Source organism: Trichechus manatus, unplaced genomic scaffold (genome assembly GCF_000243295.1).
Source record: "Trichechus manatus latirostris isolate Lorelei unplaced genomic scaffold, TriManLat1.0 scaffold00010, whole genome shotgun sequence".
Taxonomy (NCBI): Eukaryota; Metazoa; Chordata; class Mammalia; order Sirenia; family Trichechidae; genus Trichechus; species Trichechus manatus.
Window position 1 is genome coordinate 30,460,405 of NW_004443946.1, and position 24,494 is coordinate 30,484,898.

The following is a 24,494-nucleotide window of genomic DNA, read 5'->3' on the forward strand; positions in this document are numbered from 1 at the left end:
CATAATTTGTTATGATCCACACAGTCAAATGCCTTTGCATAGTCAATAAAACACAGGTAAACATCTTTCTGGTATTTTCTGCTTTTAGCCAAGATCCATCTGACATCAAAAATGATATCCCTCATCCATGTCCTCTTCTGAATTTGGATCGAATTTCTGGATGTTACCAATATATTATAGGTAAGAAAAGCAAATTGTAAAATAATTTATAAAGTTGGTGTTCTTAGGTGCCGTTGAGCCTATTTTCGACTCATAGTGACCCTATGTGACAGAGTAGAACTGACCCATAGGGTTTTCTTGGCTGTAATCTTTAAGGAAGTAGATCACCAGCTCCTTCTCCTGCAGAGCTGCTGGGTGAGTTCAAATCGCCAACCTTTCAGTTAGCAGCCTAGTACTTAATCATTGGGATACCATGGCTCCTTAATTCATATAGTAAGATCCCATTCTTATAAATTAAAAACCTACCTGTTCATAACCCCAGTAGATACACTACACACATACCCCTAAGAAAACTTCTAGAGGAATGATGCACAACAAGCTGGTGACAATGGTCACCCTTGGGAGTGAAGAAGAATTTGTTGGGGAGTAGATTTACAGAGGGACAGGGGCTGGTTGTCATTGTAGACTTTCACTTTGGATTATGCCTTTGGTTATTTTTAATAATGACAATGCACTCATGTAATACTTGTGCAATCTAAACAATAAAGTAAAAAATCAAGAATATAAAAAGTTTTCTAAACCGTCCAATCACTTAAGTAAAGACACTCCATATGTCCTTGAATCATTTAGAGAAATCAAAACATCTAGAAATAAATGCAGGCACTTGACTTTGCTAAGTGGCATAATAGAAAGGGTAGTTTTCTTTTTTTTTAATAAGCCAATTCGTGTTCTCAACTATAATCCAACGTACTTTAAAATGTAATAGAAAAATGTACTTTAAAAGTCTCAATAATAATCAACAATACGCAAAGAAACTAATCATGACAGAGGATACTATCAGCTGCTACCTGTTTCAAGAGAACACTCAATTTGCAATAAAATATTTTCTCAAATGAAGAAATTCATTTTTTGTTGCTCTCAAGAGATATTTTCCCCACCAAGACTCACTTGAATGACCAGTTGTAGTCATGAGACTGTCTTTCCATGATGTCCACTTTGGCTCCAGGTACACTACAGATTGGTCGATTCCAGTTGTCTCTGACCCTCATGTAGAGGTTCCTTGTATAGAAGTTTTCGAAGTCCTGATATAATGATACAAAGTCCTGCCAACAAATGATGAAATGTTATAAATTTAACTGAGTTACTTGAAAAAAAAAATTAAAACTCCCCTTTTCATATTGCAAGAGCACCTGAGAATGAGAGGTGAATTATATTTAATTAACTGATATGGTAAACATTTGAAAAGGTACCAATTCTCTATTTTAAAACAACTCCTAAGTCTGATAAAAGTCAGCTAGTTTTGATGGCTGGCCTGTATTAAATGGTTCACAATGACCATCTAACTGCATGAATGTGGTGCCAAAGACATAAACTTAACTAAGTGGACTTCATAAAAATAAAACTTTATAGGACAATTCATCATTAAATGGTTTCCCTTCCCAATAACTTCAAAAATACTGCCCCCCCATAATATATTAGGGAAATTGTGATAAAAACCCCTATAATTTCACTTTCAAACAAGAAAAATAATTCCAAAATTAAGATTTCCATCCTCTTCAGATTTTCAAGGATCAAAATGAAACAAATTCAAAGAAAAATGATAAACAAGAAACACTAAAAGGTAGATAATAGGAAGCTACCTCCCTTAGAAACTTTTTCCCTCATAACCAGGGATTAAAACCCCCCTTTTCCACCTGAAATTAATAGTACAATAAAATTTAAATCAGTAACATCAAGTCATAGTGGAGCTGAAATGAATGCAATTGTTATGCCCAGTGTGTATGGTCACTGCTCAGAAGACATGTGATCAAGCCACATGTGATTTACTTCCGCTCTTGAGGGAAAGCAAAAACAAAAAAGAAAGTTGTACTACAGCTTTACTATCTAGGCTTGGTACCAATCGAAATTAACCTGTTAAATAAGCTAGGCAAAAACATTCAAGCTTTAAGTCTTATTTTATAAAATGATTTTTCACTGACAAAGAAGACCCTACATATAACTTTAAAATTTCTAACCTTCCATGACATTGAACTCTACTAAATAAATCTCACCATAGATAAAATCCCCTTAAGTGAAGCTGGGTAGAGTCAGAAAGCACTATTAGAATCACAGCACGGATACCATCTCCCTTGCAATCTGGTTCTACTGTTTACATTCCCTTAAGATAGAAAATGGAGTCCCTGGGTGGCCTAAATGGTTAAAGGCTGGCAGTTTGAATCCGCCCAAAGGTGGTTTGAACCCACCCAAAAGTGCCTTGGAAGACAAACCAAGTGATCTGCCTCTGAAAGGTCACAGCCTTGAAAACTACGGAGCATTTCTATTCTGCAACACATGGGGTCGCCATGAGTCGGAATCAACTGACTACAACTGGATACTGGAGGATAGAAAATATCCACAAATAATATGTCAATCACAATTGGAAATGTATCATATAAGTCATACGTCCCTTTTGATAGAAACAGACACACTCAAATTCTAATTAAAGCTTCTTTTTGGGGGGGGGCCCTAAATATTATTCACCATGCATTTATTCCCCAAAGGGGAAAAAAAAAGTAGTCTCAACTGCAGTGTGATGGATCACTTTTATATGGTCTTTTTCACCATGGTCTTATAACTCCCACCAAATGGCCACTTGGGACTATGCAAATAAGGTGCATGTGGTCCACTAAGGGGATTAGATGGGTTGGTAATAATGCAAATAAGGTGGGGGTGATACCATGCAAATAAGGTGTATGGAGCCCTAATGAGGGGATTGGTCAGTTTGCCATCCCGCTAGACTGAAAACGAGCCATCCCAAAGGCAGAAAGGGGGGACCTCACTACAACCAAGAAAGAAGAGCTAGGAATGGAGCGCATTCTTTGGACCCAGGATCCTTGTGCTGAGAACATCCGAGACCCAGGAGACAGAGAGAGCAGTAACCCTGGAGCTAACGAGAGATGACGTCATGGATTGAATTGTGTTCCCCCAAAATATCTATCAACTTGGCTAGGTCATGATTCCCAGTATTGTATAATTGTCTACCATTTTATCATCTGATGTGATTTCCCTATGTGTTATAAATTCTATCACTATGATATAATAAGATGGATTAGTGGCAGTTATATTGATGAGATCCACAAGATTAGATAGCATCTTAAGCCAATCTTTTTTGAGATATAAAAGAGAGAAGGGAGCAGAGAGACCTCATACTACCAAGAAAGCAGTGCTGGGAGCAGAGTACATCCTTTGGACCTGAGGTTCCTGCGCTGAGATGCTCCCAGACCAAGGGAAGACAGATGCATCACAAGGACCTTCCTCCAGAGCCAACAGAGAGAAAGCCTTCCCCTGCAGCTGGCGCCCTGAATTCGGACTTCTAGCCTACTGGACTGTGAGAGAATAAACTTATCTTTGTTAAAGCCATCCATTTGTGGTATTTCTGTTATAGCAGCACTAGATGACTACGACAGATGGCAAGAAGCAGCAACAAGTAAACAGCAGCAGCAGAGGCAAAAGAACTAGGAGACGGGCAGGAGACAGTGTGGTGGGCTTCCCAGCTCATGGAGCAAGAAAGCTGAGCACCTTCAGGCAGGAGGCTTGCTGGTGGAGTAGGGTGCCTCCGGACACTTGTCGGTGGAACTAGGCTTGCCGACCCACAGAGTTAAAGAGCTAAGCACCTTTGGGCTGAGGCTTACTGGCGAAGTGAGGTACCTCTGGGCACTTATCAGCGGAGGTAAAGAGCTTTGTAACACTTACCCGAGCAGGGGGTCCAAGGCCCTGCCTGCAGGCATGGCTGAGAAGAAACTGCCTGATTGAAAAATGGTATCCTGAGTTGCCCCTGATCCTGAATTGTAACCTGTTACTTCCCTAAAAAACCCCATAATCATGAGTATTGTCTGTGAGTTCTGTGTGTCCACTGCAATGAATTATCGAACCCAGCAGAGAAATAGAGAGTGTCACAGGAGAGATGGCTGTTGTCAGAACTAGTAAAAAGGTTGGAGGGTGGAGGTATGTCTGACCTCTGCCTCACATGAATCAGCTTTGGGATGTTATCATGATTCTCCTTCTCCCTCATGAAGTTAAAGGAGGTCAGATGTCCCTGCCATGCCATTTTTACACCAACCCTCTTCAATCCACATTAAATGGGGGTAAATATTACCAATGTTTTAATGAAACCAATTGTATTGTTGATCTCATTTTCTTATCTTTCTAAACACTGCACATTAATGTTCAAGGTATTAACTTGAATACTTCAGAGAACTATTCCCTCACAGACAGATTTTTATTAGTAACGAAGAGTAATGTTTTTTGTTTTTACTATATACACATCAGAAAAAACTTACAGAGTCCTGGTCCTGTCTACAGAAAGGGTCATCAAACTCCGAGATATAAAAAGGGCTGCAGCAGGCTAGAATGAGGGAGAGCCTCCCCCCTCAGCCTTGGACTAAATCCAGGTAATGATGACATAGCTGTGTGTAGTCAGAAGGGAAGGGATGGGTTTCAAACTCCTAGCAGAGAACTGAGAAAGCGAATAACTCCCCAACATGGGAACAGATGTGTACAGAGTGAAGGAGGAGAAGCTGACACAGTGAGGGATGTTAGAGACCAAAAGCGGGTGGGACAGAATGGTAGAAGAGATGGACTCTTGGCCAAAGTCTTTGCTTCCCCTTATTCCCTAGCTAATGCCCAGGGTAACAGCTTGCACTGCAGTTAGAAGATTTGGTAAAGAGATCTGAAGGACTGCTAACCAAACTCCCTGCAGCTTAGCAAGGAAACAAGAAAGGGGAAGAGGATTGCTGTTCTAGGCAATGGAAGTGTTCTTTTCCAAAAATATTTCGTACATTTTAAATATGTTAAGACTGGGGTTAAACTAAAGGGCTTATCTTTTCATTCATTCATACAAATATCCTTTATCGAACACTCAATATATGTTGGATCCTTTGCTAGTCTCAGGACACATTAAAGAACAAGTTCGTTCTCTCTGCAAACAGTGACAACCCCACCCTCATCCACCCCATGCCAGCCCTCACCCTTGTCCCCTCCTCCTCCTTCTCCTCCTCCTCAGTTTAGTCACCATAGAATGGCTTTAGTGAGGGACAACCTAATACTCATTTGCTCAGTCATTGAACAAACATTTACTGAGCAGTATCTAGGCACTGGGGATACAAATGAATAAGACACAACCTCTACAAGACCAAGGAGCTGGTAGTAAAATAGAGAGGGACACGCACACGGAAGATAGCATTACCCTCATTTTCAGAGAGACTAAATGGCTTTCCCAGATAGGCAGCTAGTCAGAGGCAGAGCCAGAAACTGGTCCAGGTTTTCTAATTCCAAAGTCTGTCCCTCTAGCCCCAGAGCCACACTGCCTCCCATTTTGTGATGCTGCCAAATCAATGAGAAATATTCTCTATTCCATTCAAAGCACTTTAAGACCACTGTGCTATTGGCTTTCATACTTTCTTCATATGTTCTGCCTGTAGCCAGCAGACACCTCACACACCCGCAACACACACACATATAATCCACAGGATCTGGAAAGCTAAAAACTACATTTCCCAGACACCCTTGTGATAGGGTTGTGGATGTGATATAGATTATACCAGGGAGAAGCACACACAAGATCTGGAAGGCATAGAGGCCACTTTTTTTTTTTAATTGTACTTTAGATGAAGGTTTACAGAACAAATAGCTTCTCATAAAAAAGTTAGTACACATACTGTTTTACGACAACGGTTAACAACCCCATGACATGTCAACACTGTCCCTTCTCAACCTTGGGTTCCCTATTACCAGCTTTCCTGTCTCCTCCTGCCTTCTAGTTCTTGTCCCTGGACTGTTGTGCCCCATTAGTCTCATTTTGTTTTATGGGGCTATGTAATCTTTGGCTGAACGGTGAACCTCAGGAGTGACTTCACACTGAGCTAAAAGGGTGCCCGGGGCCATACTCTAGGGATTTCTCCAGTCTCTGTCAGGCCAATAAGTCTGGTCTTTTTTGTGAGTTAGAATTTTGTTATACATTTTTCTCCAGCTCTGTCCAGGACCCAGAGGCCACGTTTTTTGCAGCAGTGTAGGAAGCAAGCTCTAGCAAACTTTAGTTCTGGAACATCAGTTAGACTCCATGTTTCACAGTCTATTCACCAGCTTCACAAATGTGGAGCAGTTGTGATGTTAGCACCTGCAGTACCCACGGCAGGAGTAGTTTCCTAATTTGAGGTGGTTGCTCTAAAATCACTGCTCTAGCACCCCACAATTTTATAAATGTCTAATTCCCTATATTAATTCCCTGTTTGCTTGAATGACCCAGAGTGATTTCAGTTAACTCCACTGAAATGTGAGTGTTTCAACAGCATACATATTGTAATTATTTTTGAGAAATAAATATTCAGTATGTCATTACCACTGTTTTACAGATTAAAAGAAAACTTAAGTTATTTGTCCAAGTCACACAAGAATTCAGTGATACAGCTGAAACTGAGACTCTAGAACTATTCCAAATCGAACCCTCCCACTAATTCCAATATAAGAATTCTCAGTGCAATTTCTAATTTAATAACTTTTACTTATTTCTGAGCCTGGAGCACAAATCTCAATGGAGCAGAGAAAATTTCTCTCAAACATGAGCACTGAGGCAAACAGTCACTGCTTTGATGTTGAGATGAAAAGCTTGGAAAACATGATCAGAAATGTTTCAGTGCCTTGTCAACATCAAAATGATTTTAGGCTCTACCCTTGACCTGTGCTATGCAGCAGGGGAAAACTGGAAAAAGTAAGCCAACTATACCACTTGGTAACTAGTCTTTAAAGAGCAAAGCATATCAGAATTGTGAAATAGCTTTATTTCTTCTATTCAAAACTTGGCTAAGTAAAGAAAAATGAGTGGAACAAATATTCATGTATAAAATGATAATATACGGTATTTAGACATTCATAGGCTTCTTTTAAATAGCATATTTATTTTAAAAACAACATTCTTGCTGAGGCATCAATAGGCAAAAAAATGAACCTTGATCTAAACCTCACACCTCATACAAAAAAAATTAGCTCAAAATGGGTCAATGTAAAACTATAAGAACTATTAGGAAAGAAAATCCTCACGACCTAGACCTAGGCAAATAATTCTTAGACTTGACACCCAAAGTATGATTCATAAAAGAAAAAACTGACAAAGTAGACCTCATCAAAATTAACACACTTTTGCTCTGTGAAAGATCCTTTTAAGAGGATGAGAGACAAGGCATAAAATATTTGAAACCACGCATCTGACGAAAGATTAGTATTCAGAATGTATAAAGAACTCTCAAAACTCAATAGTTAGAGAAAAAAAAACAATTAGAAAATGGACAAAGAACAAAAAGAGATATTTTATGGAAGAGGATATACAGATGGCAAACAAGCACATGAAAAGATGTTCAACATCATTAGACATTAGGGAAATACAAACTAAAACCACAATGAGACGTCACTATACAGCTAACAAAATGACTAAAATAAAAATGAGTGACAACACCAAATGCTGGCAATGATGCAGAGAAATGTAATTACTCATACACTGCTGGTGGGAATGCAAAATGGTACATCTACTCTGGAAAACAGTTTGGCAGTTTCTTAAAAAGTAAACATACAACTACCACAGGACCCAGCACTCCTGGGCATTTATCAGAGAAATGAAAACCTATCTTCACACAACAAACCTATGTACATGAGTTTTCACATCAGCTTCAACCATAACAGCTAAAACTGAGAACAATACAGATGCCCTTCAACCAGTGAGTGGTAAACAAATTGTGGTGCACTCCATAAAAAGGAATGAACTACTTAATATATGCAACAACTTGGATGAATTTCCAGGGAATTATGCTGAGTAAAAGAAGCCATTCCCAACAGGCTACATACAGTATAATTCCATTTATATAACATTCTTGAAATGACTAAATTATAGAAATGAAAAACAGATTAGGAGTTGCCAGGTAGGCAGGGGGAGAAAGACGGGTGTGGCATGCAACATAAGGGATCCTTACAGTGATAGGAATGTTCTGTATCTTGACTGTATCAATGTCAATATCCTGGTTGTGATACTGTACTACAGCTTTACAAGATACCACCATTGAGGGAAACTGAGTAAAGGGTACATGGGGGTCTCTCTGTATTACTTCTTACTACTGCAGATGACTCTACATTTATCTCAAAATAAAAAGTTTAATTAAAAATAGATTAACAGATATCAACAAAAGCACAAGCAACAAAAGACAAAACAGACAAATGGAACCTCATAAAAATCAAATACTTTTGTTTATCAAAGGACTTTTTTTTTTAAGCTGAAAACATTTATCGAAGGATATTAAAGACAGCTTGAGTGGAAAAGGCATATCATGTTCCTGGATGAAAACATTCCATACTGCAAAGATCTAAAATTTCCCCCAAATTAATCATTTTAAAAAAATTTATTTTACTTTTTGTTGTTGTTGAGAATATACACAGTAGAACATACAATTCAACAGATTATACATATACAATTCAGTGACATTGATTACATTCTTCCAAGTTGTACAACTGTTCTCACCCTCCTTTTCCAAGTTGTTCCTCCCCCATTAACATAAACTCACTGCCTCCTCAACTTCCTATCTCTGCTTTGAGTTGCTGTTGTCAGTTTGATCCCATATAGACAGTTCTTAAAAGAGCACAATGCTCAAGGCAGACATTCTTTACTAGTTAAGCTAAACTATTGTTTGGTTTTAAGATTTCAGACGATATTTTTGTTTGAAGGTTTAAAGATTATCTCAGAGCAAATTTCAGGGTTCATTCAGCTGCCATGGCTCCAGAATATCTGGATTCCATGAGAATTTGAAATTCTGTTCTACATTTTCCCTCTTTTGATCAGGATCCTTCTATAGAATCAAAATGTTCAGTAATGGTAGATAGGCACTACCCAGTTCTTCTGGTGTCGTGGCAAAGGAGGCAGTTTTTCATGGAGACAATTAGCCACACATTCCATTTCCTCCTCCTATTCCTGACTCTCCTTCTTCCTCTGTTGTTACAGGTGTGTAGAGACCAATTGTTGTATCTTATCAAAGGACTTTCTCAAAAAAGTGAAAAGACAACCTACATATTGGGAGAAAATTTTCCAGAACTATATATCCAATAAGGGTCTAACATCCAAAATATATACATATATATAAAACAAAAACTATTTCTTGCCTTGCACCTCGGCGTTCATTACTGCCAGCCGTACATTGTTAATGCACAAAATAGTTGGATAGTCGATTTCTTACTATTGTCATAAATGCAAAATGTCAGATAACGACATAGTCAATAAGTCAGGAGAAGGTATACTGGGTGAAAAAACTGAGTTGCACATTATGCTGGGTGACATAATTCAGTCACAAAAGGACAAATACTGTATGATCTCAATTATATGAAAAATCTAGAACAGGCAAGTATATAGAGACCAAAGTTTATTAGTGGTTACGAGGAGTGTGTAGGAGCAAAGAAGAAAGGAAGACACAATGCTTTGCGGACAATGAGATTCTGCTAAGGGTGATGGAAAAATTCAGGTTCCGTTAATGGTGATGGTGGAGCAACATGATGAATGTGTGAACTGCATATGCAAAGATTGTTGTTGTTGTGAGGTGCTGTCAAGTAGATTCCTACTCGTAGCAACCCTATGCACAACCGAACGAAACACTACCCGGTCCTATGCCATCCTCATGATCACTGTTATGCTTGAGCCCATCGTTTCAGCCATCTCGTTGAGGGTCTTCCTCTTTTTCGTTGACCCTCTACTTCACCAAGCATGATGTCCTTCTCCTGATAACATGTCCAAAGTATGTGAGATAAAGTCTCACCATTCTTGTTTCTAAGGAGCACTCTGGCTGTACTTATTCCAAGACAGACTTGTTTGTTCTTTTGGTAGTTCATGGTATATTCAATAATCTTCACCAACAGCATAATTTAAAGGCATCTATTCTTCTTCGGTCTTCCTTATTCATTGTTCAGCTTTCGCATGCATATGAGGCAACCGAAAATATCATGGCTTGGGTCAGGCACACCTTAGTCCCCAAGGTGACAACTTTGCTTTTCAACACTTTAAAGAGGTATTTTGCAAAAGACTTGATGTTGGTTACTGATCCAGTTGTGAGGATTTTTGTTTTCTTTATGTTGAGGTGCAATCCATACTGAAGGCTGCAGTCTTTGATCTTCATCAGTAAGTGCTTCAAGTCCTCTTCACTTTCAGCAAGCAATGTGCTAATTTTTTTCAGAAGTAGACCACCAGGTCCTTCTTCCTAGTCTGTCTTAGACTGGAAGCTCACCTGAAACCTGTTCACCATGGGTGACCCAGCTGGTATTTGAATACCAGTGGCATAGCTGCCAGCATCACAGCATCTTGCAAGCCCCCACAGTATGACAAAATGACAGATGCGATGGGGGTAAAGATTGTAGAAATGGTAAATGTTCTGTTACATATATACTTACCACAATAAAAAACTGAGTTGCAGGAAGAAAAAAAAAAAAAATTATACAACTTAACAACAAAAAGACAAACAACCTGTCTTAGTTATCTAGTGCTGCTATAACAGAAATACCACAAGTGGATGGCTTTAACAAAGAGAAATTTATTTCTTCACAGTAAGGTAGGCTAAAAGTCCAAATTCAGGGCATCAGCTCCAGGGGAACGCTCTCTCTCTCTGTTGGCCTTCTTAGCACTCTTCCCCCGGACCAGGAGCTTCTCCGCGCAGGGACTCCGGATCCAAAGGATGCGCTCCGCTCCTGGCGCTGCTTTCTTGGCGGTATGAGGTCCCCAACTCTCTGCTTGCTTCCCTTTCCTTTTATCTCTTGTAAGACAAAAGGTGGTGCAGGCCACACCCCAGGGAAATTCCCTTTACATTGGATCAGGGATGTGACCTTAGTAAGGATGTTACAATCCCACCCTAATCCTCTTTAACACAAAATTACAAACACAAAATAGAGGACAAGCACACAATATGGGGAATCATGGCCCAGCCAAATTGATACACACATTTTTGGGGGGACATAATTCAATCCATGACACAACCCAATGAAAAAATGGGCAAAGAACAGACATTTCAACAAAGAGGATATTCGAATGACCATCAAGCACATAAAAAAGTGTTCCATGTCATTAGCCATTAGAAAGATACAAATCAAAACCACAAGGAGGTACTACCTCACTCATATTAGAAAGGCAATGATTAAAAAAAAAAAAAAAGGAAAACAACAGGTGCTGGCGAGGTTGTGGGGAAACTGGAACCCTCATCCACTGCTGGTGGGAACGTAAAACGGCACAATCACTCTGGAAAACAGTTTGGCGGTTCCTCAAAAAGCTGAGCATAGAACTACCATACGACCCCACAATCTCAGTCTTACATATATACCCAGAAGAAGTGAAGGCAGGAACACAAACAGAAACCTGTACTCCAATGTTTATTGCAGCACTTTTCACAACAGCTAAAAGGTGGAAACAGAAATGTCCATCAACAGATGAATGGATAACAAAATGTGATATACACACACATTGGAATACTACTCAGCCATAAAGAGTAATGAAATCCTGATAACATGCCACAGCATGGATGAACCTTGAAAACACCATGCTAAGCAAAATAAGTCAGTTGCAAAAGGACACACATTTTATGATCTCACGTATATGAAATAAGCAAATATACAGAAACCCAAGATTATTAGTGGTTACCAGGGGTAGGAGGGAGTGGGAGAGAGGGAGTTTTTGCTTAGGGGACATTGAGTTTATGTTAATGGTAGTTAAACGATTGGGAAACGGATTTTAGTGAGAACGCTTGCACATCTTGAAGAATGTAATCAATGTCACTGAATTGTACATGTAGAAATTGCTGAGATGGTTTATGTTATGTATATTTTTACCACAATAAAAAAAAATAGTAATAATAATAAAAGAAAAAGCCTACATTAAAGTTCATATGGAATTCAAGGGGCCCTGAATAGCCAAAACAAGCTTGAAAAAGAGAACTAAGTTGAAGGATTCACACATCCCAACTTCAAGTCAAAACTATAGTAATCAAAACAGTGTGATACTAGCCTCCATGAAAACTGCCTCCTTTGCCATGAGACCAGAAGAACTGCTTGGTGCCCAGCTACCATTACTGAATATTTTTATCAAAGACTCTATAGAAGAATCCTCATCAAAAGAAGGAAAATGCAGAACAGAAATTCAAATTCTCATGGAATCCAGATATTCTGGAGCCATGGAGGCTGAATGAACCCCTGAAACTATTGCCCTGAGATAATCTTTAAACCTTCAACCAAAACTATCTCCTGAAGTCTTCTTAAAACCAAACAATAGTTTAGCTTAACTAGTAAAGAATGTCTGCCTTGAGCACTGTGCTCTTTTAAGATCTATCTATACGGGATCAAACTGACAACAGCAACTCAAAGATGACATAGGAAGTTTAGGAGGCAGTGAGTTTATGTTAATGGAGGAGGAACAACTTGGAAAAAAAGAGGGTGAGAATGGTTGCACAACCTGAAGAATGTAATCAATGTCACTGAATTGTACATGTAGAAACTATGAAACTGGCGTATGTTTTGCTGTGTATACGCTCAACAGCAATAACAACAACAAAAAAATTATATATAAAAAAATAACTCATTTGAGAAAACCAGTTGCTAAAAGAAGGAAAAGAAAAAGTGTGATACTGGCATAACAATAGACAGACAGACCAATGGAATAGAATTAAGAGTCCAGAAATAAAGCCATACATCTATGCTTAATTGGTTTTCAACAAGGGTGCGAAGACTATTTAATGGGGAAAGAATAGTCTCTTCAACAAATGGTACTGGAATAATTGGATATCCACATACAAAAGAAAGAAGTTGAACCCATACTTTACACCATATAAAAAAAAGTAACTTAAAATGGATCAAAGACCTAAATGTAAAAACTAAAAGTATAAAATTCTTAGGAGAAAGCAGAGTAAATCTTCATAATCTTGGATTTGGCAATGGATTCTTAGATATGACACCAAAAATACAATCAACAAAAGAAAAAAACAGATACACTGGACCATCAAAATTTAAAACTTCTGTGCATCAAAGGACATTATCAAAAAATTAAAAAGATAATCTACAGAATGAGAAAAACATTTGCAAATCACATACCTGGCAAGAGTCTAGTATCTAAAATATATAAAGAACTCACACAATTCAACTTTACAACTCAACAACAAAAAGATAGAGAACTCAATTAAAAAATGGCAAAGGAGCTGACTTCTCCAAAGAAGATACACGAATGGCCAACAAGCACGTGAAAACATGCTCAACTTCATTAGTCATTAAGGAAATGCAAACCAAAACCACAATAAGATACCATTTCATACTCACTAGGATGGCTATAATTACAAAAAAGAAAAACTAACAAGTGTTGGCAAAGGTATGGAAAAACTGGAACCCTCATACATTGCTATACGGATATAAAATAGTGCTGTCACTGTGGAAAACAGGTTTGTGGTTCCTCAAAAAGCTTAACATAGAATTACATATGACCCAGCAATTCATTCCTTAGGTATATACCCAAAAGGATTGTAAACAAGTAGTCAAATAAGTACTTATACATCAATGATCACAGCAGCCCCATTTACAATAGTCAAAATATGGAAATAAACCAAATGTCTATCAACAGATGAATGGATAAACAAAATGAAGAATATCCATACAATGGAAATTATTCAACTATAAAAATGGATGAAATACTGATACATGTTACAACATAGATGAACCCTGAAAACATGCTAAGTGAAAAAGCCAGATATAAAAGGTCACATACTGTATGATTCCATTTATATGAAATATCCAGATGCAGTATAATGAATTACTTAATATGGCCCTTCTAGCCATGGTCTTTGTGATTCACACATAGTGAGTGAGTAAAAAAAACCAAACGCATTGCCATTGAGTCGATTCCGATTCATAGCGACCCTATAGGACAGAGTAGAACTGCCCCGTAGGGTTTCCAAGGAGCGCCTGGTAGATTCAAACTGCTGACCTTTTGGTCAACAGCCATTCAGTGGGACTATGTAAATAAGGTATACGGAACCAGTGATGGTTGGGGTTATGTATCAACATGGCTGGTCCATGATTGCCAGTATTGTAGGTTGTCCTCCATTTTATGTTCTGTGGATCCTTCTGATCTCTACATATTGACGAGGCAGGGTTGGTGTAGAGTGTGTCTTGGGTTGAAGCCTTGCAGGAATGTGTGACTCAGATCTCATCCTTACTCAAGTTACACCCTTCCCTGGGGTGTGGCCTGCATCTAGGATATAAGTGTGTGTCCTGGCAAGGCGCGCTCTCTCTCTCTGCATCTGGATCCCGCCTCTGGCTCATGATCAATTGACCTCCAGTTCTCCAGCCAGAGGCCTGCAGTCTGAGCTGCCAATTCTGGTACTCACCAGCCTCCACAGCCCCTTGGGGTGGTGGCCTATCGTGTGACCTCATTTGCCAGCTATGGCAGCCTTGTGAGCCTGCAGTTTGAACTGCCGGTTTGGGTTCCTCAGCCCCTGCAGCCATGTGGGTCAGGAGAAGCCTACGGCTGACCCACAGATTTGGGACTTGCCAGCCTCCACTACCGTGTGAGTCATTTCCTTTATACAGGAACCCAAAGACAGGAGGGAGAGTAGTATTGAGGGGACAGGGAGTAGCTGATGTTAAAGATGATGGAGTGGTACAGCAGCTTGGATAAGTTGGACATCTGGGACATCTTTAACCTCCACCTCATTAGAACCAGCTTTGTGCTGATCCTTATAAAAGAAATTACTCATTTACCAGAATAGTTAAATCCACAGAGACAGAAAGTGAATTTGTGGTTACTAGGGGCCGGGGGAGGGAGCGATGGGGAATGACTGCTTAGTGGATACGGGGTCTCCTTTGAAGATGATGAAAATGTTCTGGAACTAGATAGAGGTGATGGTTGTCCAACATTGTAAATTTATTGTAAATGTCACTGAATTGTATACTTAAAATAATTAATTTTATGTTATGTGATCTTCACATGCGGGAAATGGTCTCTGTGGTGATGGTAATGTGCTATTTCTGAGGAGGTGGTTACATGGGTGCTTACTTATACACACATTATTTCTAGGCCACTTTTACCTTTTATTCACATTTTAGTATGTGTGTTACATTTATGTGAATATCAGTTATATATAACCAATAAAAAGGTTAAAAAATACAGGTAGTCCTCAACTTACAATGTATTCTTGTTACAACAAACCACACTTATGACTGTCTTTTTTCTTTTTGCATCTTATCGTTAATAACGTGTACTACATAAAATGTTGCAGCACATAATTTGCTGATTCTCAGATGTTCACTCGAAGATGTCCAATTTTTTTTTACTTTTATTTTTATTGTTGTGCTTTAAGTGAAAGTTTATAATTCAAGTTAGTCTCTCATACAAAAACTTATACATACATTGTTTTGTGACCCTACTTGCTCTCCCTAAACTGTGACAGCACATTCTTTCTTTCCACTCTGGCTTTCCCGTGTCCATTGAACCAGCTCCTGACCCTCTCTGCCTTCTCATCTTGCTTCTGGATGAGAGCTGCTCATTTGATCTCATGTAGAAGATGTCCAATTTTATGGTTTATTATTCAAAACACTGCTGTATAGATTTAGTTTTATAAACTAAATCAGGAGCTTCAGTTGCTTGAAAACATGGACCCAAATGCTGATCACTTTGCTAAAGTCAACAGGGAGAGATTCGAGAAGCAGTGAGATGTTACCGCGAAACATATGAAGAAAAAAAGAAAAGGACCATATAGCCTACTCTCACTATATTTCTGACTAGAAATGCCATCCCCATTCACAGGGATAATCCAGATGATCCAGAACCTTCCGCAAGTGGAGTTATTACCACAACTGACAAAATGCCAACATCATCCAACTCTTCATCGTCAGAGTAAATTTTTATGATTTGTGTATTATTTTATGTATGTGTTAAAATATATATCTGTAAAGTTATATGTAATGTTTCCAACCCCCAAAGACAAAGATCATATTTATAAAGATACTGACAATAAAAAGCAATAATAAAGAAAACTTTTTTTAGAAAATGAGGTACAGTATTTGATTTACGTAAGAGCCAACTTAAGACGGAATCGTTGGAACCTAACCCCATCATAAACTAGGGACTACCTGCAGTGGAAAGATTGTGTTCCTAATAAATAAATCTCAAATTTGATGTGCTAAAGGAAAAACTGTTTTTCATGACATACAATTTATTCTGAAAGTTTTATGTAACAAAGTTTGTTGCTGTATCTGACTCTAGGAAAGTGTGTGTCCAAATTTACTTAGCCTGACATCTGGTCACAAAAAAATTCACACTGTCAGATGGCGCTAAGACCTTATCTCTCTGGGAAAGATCAGGGTACTTCAGAACACTCAGCCACTGAAACTGAAGGCTACACATCTGAAAACCTTTTCTCTACACATGTTAACAATGTTTGCAGGTTACTACAGTATTGCTGAAATATTTCACAACACTTGATGATAATAAACATAATACTGCATACCAAAGACACGCTAGTGAAAGAAGTCCCGTAGTGTTTGGAATTTTTACTTAGATTATGTCTTTTCTACAGAAGGAAACCTTATAAGCTATTTAGAAACAGATGAAACATGACAAAACTGTTTCAAAACTTAAACTAAGAGAATTTTAAACTCGCAAATAGTTCCACCTGACAGGAGTGTTGAAACCAGACAGTCATCTTATGGTCAAAAAGCATTATTCAGCTAGAAATATTACTTTTAACAAATCAACAATTCTATCTTTATTTCTATTTAATGGGTGGGGGAGGTGAAATAAACTGTGAAAGGTTTTTAGGCTGTTGACTTTAAAACCTGTGAACCATGGTTAATTAAGACCTTTCCTTACTGTTCATATACGACATACTACAGTGGTTAAAAACTCGGCTGCTAACCAAAAGGTTGGCAGTTCGAATCCACCAGCCACTCCTTGGAAACCCTATGAGGGCAATTCTACTCTGTCCTGTGGAGTTGCTATAAGTCATAATCAACTTGGTGGTAACAGGGTTTTTTTGTTTTTGTTTTTTTTTGAATTTACTGTTTGTTTTTTCCTGTTTTTATATTAAAGACAGGAAGCCAATTTCTTGCTGTTTCTACGCTAACCATGAAGGCATAAAATGAGATTTTTAAAAGACAATTGATTTTCCTAGCTCTAAAACTGGGTCACTCGCGCGCGCGTGCGCGCACACACACACACACACACACCCCTTATTACTATGAATATGTCAATTCAAAAGATTGGAAACTTTTCATTGTTCTTATTACCACCATTTACAATACCACTCATATATTAAACAAACATTTGCTGAGTGTCTAACATATGCCAAGCGCTCCTCTGGGCACTGAGTATATAGTAGTAAACAAAAAGGTAACAGTAATCCCTGCCCTTGTGGAATTTATATTCTGGTAGAAGACATAAATGAGATAAAGGTATAAAATATAAAGTAAGTCAGATAGTGAAAAATGCTAATGGAAACAAAAATCAAGCAAGGAAGGGGGATGTAAAATGCCAGAGTTATGGCCAGGGTAGAATACAGGATGAAAAGGAAGGGAGGTGTGGTGGTTAAGGTTGTGTGTCAATTTGGCTGGGACATGATTCTCACTGGTCTGGAAGTTATGATGTAATTTGGCAATTACATAATGATGTAATCAACTCCTTGATAAGATCTGCTATGAGCTTACCTGCCAATCTTGGGATTCATTGGCCTCCATCGGACCTGCCGATCTTGGGTTCATCGGCCCCTGAAGCTAGGATGTGAGTCAGGAGACGCCTCCAGCCTGAAGCCTGACCCACAGACTTGGGACTTGCCAGCTTTTAAAACTAGATGAGCCATTTCCTTGAGAGAAATCTCTCTCTCTCTTTCTATAAATATATGCGCTTCACTGGTTTCATTTCTGTAGAGAACTCAGCCTAACACAGGAGGGAACTATCCATACACTATCTGAAAGAAGAGCTTTCCAGAAGGGGTGAGCAGCAAGTGCAACCACAGTGAGGTAGGAGTGTGCTTGGTGTGTCTATGGAATAGCAGAGAAGCCAGTGTGGCTACACCAGGATGAGCAAGGGATCAGGCAAGAGGAGATGATGTCAGGGAGGTAATGAAGGGTGATGAGAAATGGTTGAATAAGGATTTGCTGATGGATCATACATGGCATGTGACAGAAAAAAGAATCAAGGATAAGTGCAAGGTTTTTAGCCTAAGCAACTCGCAAAAGATAGCTGTCATTAGTGGAGATGGGGAAGACAGCTAGCTAGTTGGGAGAAGCTATCAGCTCAGTTTTAGACCTGTAAAGTTTGAGATGCATATGTGGAAAGGTCAAGTGGGCAGCTAGATACACAGGTGTACAGTTCAGTGGGGTAAGTCAGTGCTACAGCTATAAAGTTGGAAGTTATCAGCACACAGTAGGTATTTAAAGGCATGACAGTGGGTGAGATCACCAACGGAATGAGTACAGAAGAAAAGAGAAGAGGTCTATGAGGAAGCTTGGATCACACCAACACTTAGAAGTTGGGCAGATGAAGAGGATCAAATAAGAGAAAGAAAGAAAAAAAAAAAAACAGCCAAAAAAGTAGAAGAAAAACTAGGCACTATAATGTCCTGGAAACCAAGTGAACAAAATGCTTCCAGAAGGAAAGACTGACCAGTTGTTTCAAATGCTGCTGATAGGTCAAGCAAAGTAAGGACTAAGAAAGGGCTATGGGATTTTGCAACAGAAGGGTCAGAGGTGACTCTGAGAAGACCCATCTTAGTTGAAGTGGTGGGGGCAAAAAGCTGGCAGGTGAGGTTTCAAGAGAGAATGAGAAGCCAGACATTGGAAACAGCAATGTCAGGAGGGTTTGTTCTAAAAGGAAGAAAGAATGGAGCAGTAGATGGAGGGGAGAGTGGGATCAAGGGAAGATTTTTAAGATGGAAGAAATAACAGCATGTGTGCGTGTTAATGAATGACCCAGTAGAGAAGGACAAATTGTTGCAGAAGCAGAATCACCAGAACTCTAATGGTCGAAACTGGATGTGTATTAAACAGAAGCTTCAGTCATCACGTGTCCCCTCTAATAAGCTCTCCTGCCTGGACAGGTGGATTTGAGTAGAGTGGATCATATATTTACATTTTCAGTTAAGTACTACCAAAATTTCCAGGGCATTTTAAAAATACTTTTCTAGTGAGAAACATAAAGCCAAAATATAGCTTAAAACTTAAGGAAACTTCAACATGGTTTCTTAAATTGGGATCTAAAGAATGCTGAGGGCTTATGGCTAGTCTCCATGAATTCTATGATAACTTTTAAACTTTATTTTTCATTTTGATAAATATTCTTAAATCAGTCTATCAGTTATATATATATTTTTAAAAAATCCTCTCTCGAGATAAGCCATATGTTTTTCAAAGAAAATGTTTTTAAAGAAAGACATTTTCACAGGACAAGACTTTAGTTTCTTAGATGAGCATTTCTCAAATGAGCAGGAGCAACAGGATTGAGAAATGTCCTACAAAGATCCTCTCAGAAGTCCTTTTTTTGTTTTGTTTTGTTTTCCCCCTTTTAAAGGGGTCCAAGGATTCCAAAGTCTTGAAATCAGGAATAAGAGGTTGGCAATGGTGTGGTTTTTAGCACCCTGGTGTTAATGACCAGTGCCTTTAAGTCTTCAATTTATTTTAAAAAGCCAGTTACAAAAATCTCAGTAACATGCCAGTAGTAATCTATTTAATCTTGAAATAATTTAGAGTATCAGACAGGGCACTGGTTCTTTAAACGTTTACATTCTCAGTTAATAGTAAAAAATGGTTTCAAATAACAGAAGAAAAGGAAAATCCAAATAAAGAAATTGAAGCTTAAAGACTCAAAAGACAAAGCCTTGCTAAAAAAAAAAAAGCTACACTTGGCTCAAAGCAAGAAAACCCAATAGGTGACACAGAAAAACTTGCAAACCTATTGGTACTAGTGCAAAAGGATAAAGAGGTAAATGTGCCACAAAACTCTTATAAAATATTTTATTTTGGGTATAGTCTCTTACCAGTGGAAAACCTCTAGGATTAAAAAAAAAAATTGATGACTACCCATATAATGAAGAAATAAAAAGAGACAAATTACTGAACCTCAACAACATTCTGCCAAGTGAAAGCCAGACACAAAAGGCCACATGCTGTATGACTGTATTAGTATCAAACAAAGGATTGTACAACCCCATTGATAGAAAATGTCCAAAATAAGCAAATCTATAGAGGCAGAGAAGGAACCCTGGTGGCACGGTGGTTAAAGCGCTCGGCTGCTAACTGAAAGGTCAGTAGTTAGAAACCACCAGCCACCCCACAATCTGCTTTCCTAAAAAGATTTAAAGCCTTGGAAACCCTATGGGGCAGTTCTACTGTGTACTATAGAGCCACTAGGAGTCAGAATAGACTCGATGGCAATGGGAAGGGCAGGCAGCGGGAGGACGGAGTGACTGGTAATAGGCACAGAGTTTCTTTCTGGGAAGATGAAAATGTTATAAAATTATAAAATTAGATTATGGCGCTGGCTGCACAACTCTAAATATACCAAAAGTCATTGAATTGTACCCTTTAAGCAAATGAACTTTATGGTATGTAAATTATAACTCAATAAAGCTGTTAAAAAAAATAGGTAACTGCTGTCCTGTGTTCCACACCTACACAATGGAAAGTGGTACTCTTTTTAAATGTGAAAAGCATCCTAGAATTAAAAACACAAACCAACTAATCAATCCTTTAGTTTACTATACTAAGCAGGCAACAATACTACATTATTAGTTTCCTAAGAGATTGCTAAAATTATCAGAATATTCTTAGCAAGCTACCTTTAGAAGGAGGTCAAGAACAAAATCCTTCCAGGAATTCCTATTAATATATTTCAATTTCCTTCTTTTTTATCTTGAAAATTAACCGTATCAGGATATAGATATATAATGTTCCTTCCCAGTATCCAGTCCTTCTCATATTGGAATGTTTGATCATGAATAAACCGTAGAGGCAAAAATGTTAAAGTTTAGTAAATGTGTTGTAACTGCCCATCATAATTTACTCCTTAAATTTTCTAGGTATTTTCCATCTGACTATTGGAAAAATTTTATTAATTCAAGCTTTTAGTATATGTAACACATACATGTTTCTGGACTACTAGCCTCTCCTCATATAAAAAACAAATAAAACACAGATTAGGAAAATGAACATTCTAATCCAAAACACCACTAATAACAGGATAAAAGGGTAAAGAATTCCAAGAATTTTATGCAATTTATAGAAAATAGAACAAATTCATACTAAGTTATCTTTATTAGAGGGACCATGGGATTCATTTCTACCCTATGAAGAACTAGCATAAGAAATCAAACTGGGTTCTCTTTTGTAACGGAATAAGGAAGAAAATAAGGATGTGGTCGTGGACTCCACTCACTAAAAGAAATGAGGAAGTGGCCAACATTATATTTGTTATTTTATGATCCCAGGCAAGGACTTTCCCTCACTTCTTTCTAGTTTAACACTTTAAAATCTGCCTTCCTCTCTTACCGTATCTAATCCTGTAGCAAACATGATCTACCGTAAGGCTAAATAACCTTCTCCTTCCCTTTAAAAGCTGAAAAGAAAATTGTAGAATTCAGCTGTTGTAACTCCTAAAGTTATCTATGTGAAAATTCTATTGAAATGAATTTGAATAATTTCATACAGTCCTCCTGTGAACAAACTGTCCTCTGTCCCACATATTTCCTCCTGTTACTTCCCTCAAGAATTACTTCCTGATTAACCCTATGCTACAGATTACTTTTTTTGCTCTATATCTTCATACAATTCAAGTACTCTGTATTTATTTGTATTAGTCTAATCCTTTACAAAAGCCCTAAGTTTTAAGTGTTTATGTTTCCTCAATAAAATAAGAAAGTAAGAATTAAAATCTTACCTTTTGCAATTCTTCAACACAAAGTTTAGTACACACAGGCAGCCCCCAACACATAAAACACTCAACTTACACTCTGAGAAATGAAACAAGTTCCAAAGACAATGTACTCACTTACAGTGTAATTCAGATGCATCTTCCTCTTTCATTCATTCACTCATCAAACACTTTGTCTGAGCATCAGCTCACTCTCCTGTTCAAAAACTGCCCACGACTCCTCACTGCCCACCAAACTTCTTAGTTTGGCATTCAAAGCACATTTCTTAGACATCCACATTCCAGGTTGTCCTAAACACTTCCCATGCCTTTGCTTACACAGTCCCTTCAGCCAGGAAAGCTCTCTCTGTTGCAATCAGCACTCTGCCACCACACCACATTTAAAAAAAAAAAAAAAAAAAAAAAAAACCAACTCATGGCAATTCCATGTGTGTCAGAGCAGAACTGTATAGTAGATATTATGTTATATAATATGGAAAGTCTAAACTGCAGAACATTTTTTGATAAGTGTTATATGTCATAAAATAAAAATGGAGAGTAATTTAATAAAAATTATAAGTCACAATAAAAGAAAACGAACTATACAGCAGAACTGTAATCTTACGGAAGTGGATTGCCAGGCCTTTCTTCTGTGGCACCACTGGGTGGATCTGAACCGGCAACCTTTCAGTTCGTAGCCGAGCTCAAACCATTTATGCCACCCAAGGACCCTCTCACCCTCTGTACATGTCAATTATTAAGTCTCTACTGTGTGTTAGCACTACGACAGGTCCCTGTAGAGATTTTTTAGTTTGAATATATGAGTATAGCTCCCACCACCTATGGACAGCTGATCTTCGACAAAGAGGTGAAGTCCATTAAATGGTGGAGAGAAAGTCTCTTTAACAAATGGTACTGGCAAAACTGGATATCCATTTGCAGAAAAATGAGACAAGAGCCATACCTCACACCACACATAAAAACCAACTCAAGATGGATCAAAGACCTAAATGTAAAAAACCTAAAACTGTAAAGATCATGGAAGAAAAAACAGGGACAACACTAGGGGCCCTGATATATGGCATAAATACCAAATATAACTAAAAATGCACAAACAGCAGAAAATAAACTAGACGACTGGGATCTCCTAAAAATTACACACTTATGCTCATCAAAAGACTTCTCCAAAAGAGTAAAAAGAGAACCTACAGACTGGGAAACAAATTTTGGCTATGACATATCCGACAAGGGTCTAATCTCTATAATTTATAGAAAAGTTCAACACCCCAACAACAAAAAGACAAACAATCCAATTTAAAAATGGGCAAAGGACATGAACAGGCACTTACCAAAGACGACATTCAGGCAGCTAACAAACACATGAAGAGATGCTCATGATCATTAGCCATTAGAAAAATGCAAATCAAAACTACAATGAGATACCTTCTCACCCCAGCAATAATGGCATTGATCAAAAAAACAGAAAACAACAAATGCTGGCAAGGGTGTGGGGAGATAGGAACTTTTATACATTGCTGGTGGTAATATAAAATGGTACAACCACTACGGAAAACAATATGGCACTTCCTTAAAAAGCTAGAAATAGAACTGCCATATGATCCAGCAATCCCACTACTAAGTATATATCCTAGAGAAATAAGAGTCAGAATATGAATAGACATATGCACATCCATGCTGACTGCAGCATTATTCACAATAGCAAAAAGATGGAAACAACCTAAATTCCCATTAACAGATGAATGGATGAACAAACTGTGGTACGTACACGCAATGGAATACTATGCAACAATAAAGAACGATGATGAATCTGCGAAACATCTCACAATATGGATGAATCTAGAGGACATTATGCTGAGTTAAAGAAGTCAATCACAAAAGGACAAATATTGTATGAGACCACTATTATAAAAAGTCCAGAATAGGTTTACCCATAGAAAGAAATAATCCTTGATGGTTACCAGGGATGGGAGGGGGTGGGAAAGAGAATCACTAACTACAGAGTTGACAAGTGTTAATTCTAGTGAAGGGAAAGGCAATACACAACGTGGGGGAAGTCAGCACAAAGTGAAAAAGGCAAAGGAAGGCACTAACAGGTACACAAGAATAAAGGGCAACTACGGTAAATGCTATAACACATACAATCCTGTAACAACGAACAATAATTTGTAAATAGATACATAGATTAATAAAACCAAAAACCTGTTCCGTTGAGTCAATTCTAACTCATAGCAACCCCACAGGACAGAGTAGAACTGCCCCATAGGGTTTCCAAGGAACAGCTGGTGGATTTGAACTGCCATCCTTTTGGTTATCAGTCGTAGCTCTTAACCACTCTGCCACCAGGGCTCCACAGAGGCTAATATGTACGCTAAATAGGTGAGGGAGG

At 38.3% G+C, this 24,494-nt stretch overlaps 1 protein-coding gene across 1 annotated transcript in view; it reads right to left on the minus strand.

The window, feature by feature from the left end:
• Positions 1 to 24,494, minus strand: part of SPTLC2 (serine palmitoyltransferase long chain base subunit 2) — a 127,032-nt gene that overhangs the window by 76,870 nt on the left and 25,668 nt on the right. Inside the window, exon 3 of the mRNA XM_004371080.2 lies at positions 1,108 to 1,262. Within this exon, the coding sequence (XP_004371137.1) occupies positions 1,108 to 1,262 (155 nt within the window). The remainder of the gene's footprint in view (positions 1 to 1,107; positions 1,263 to 24,494) is intronic.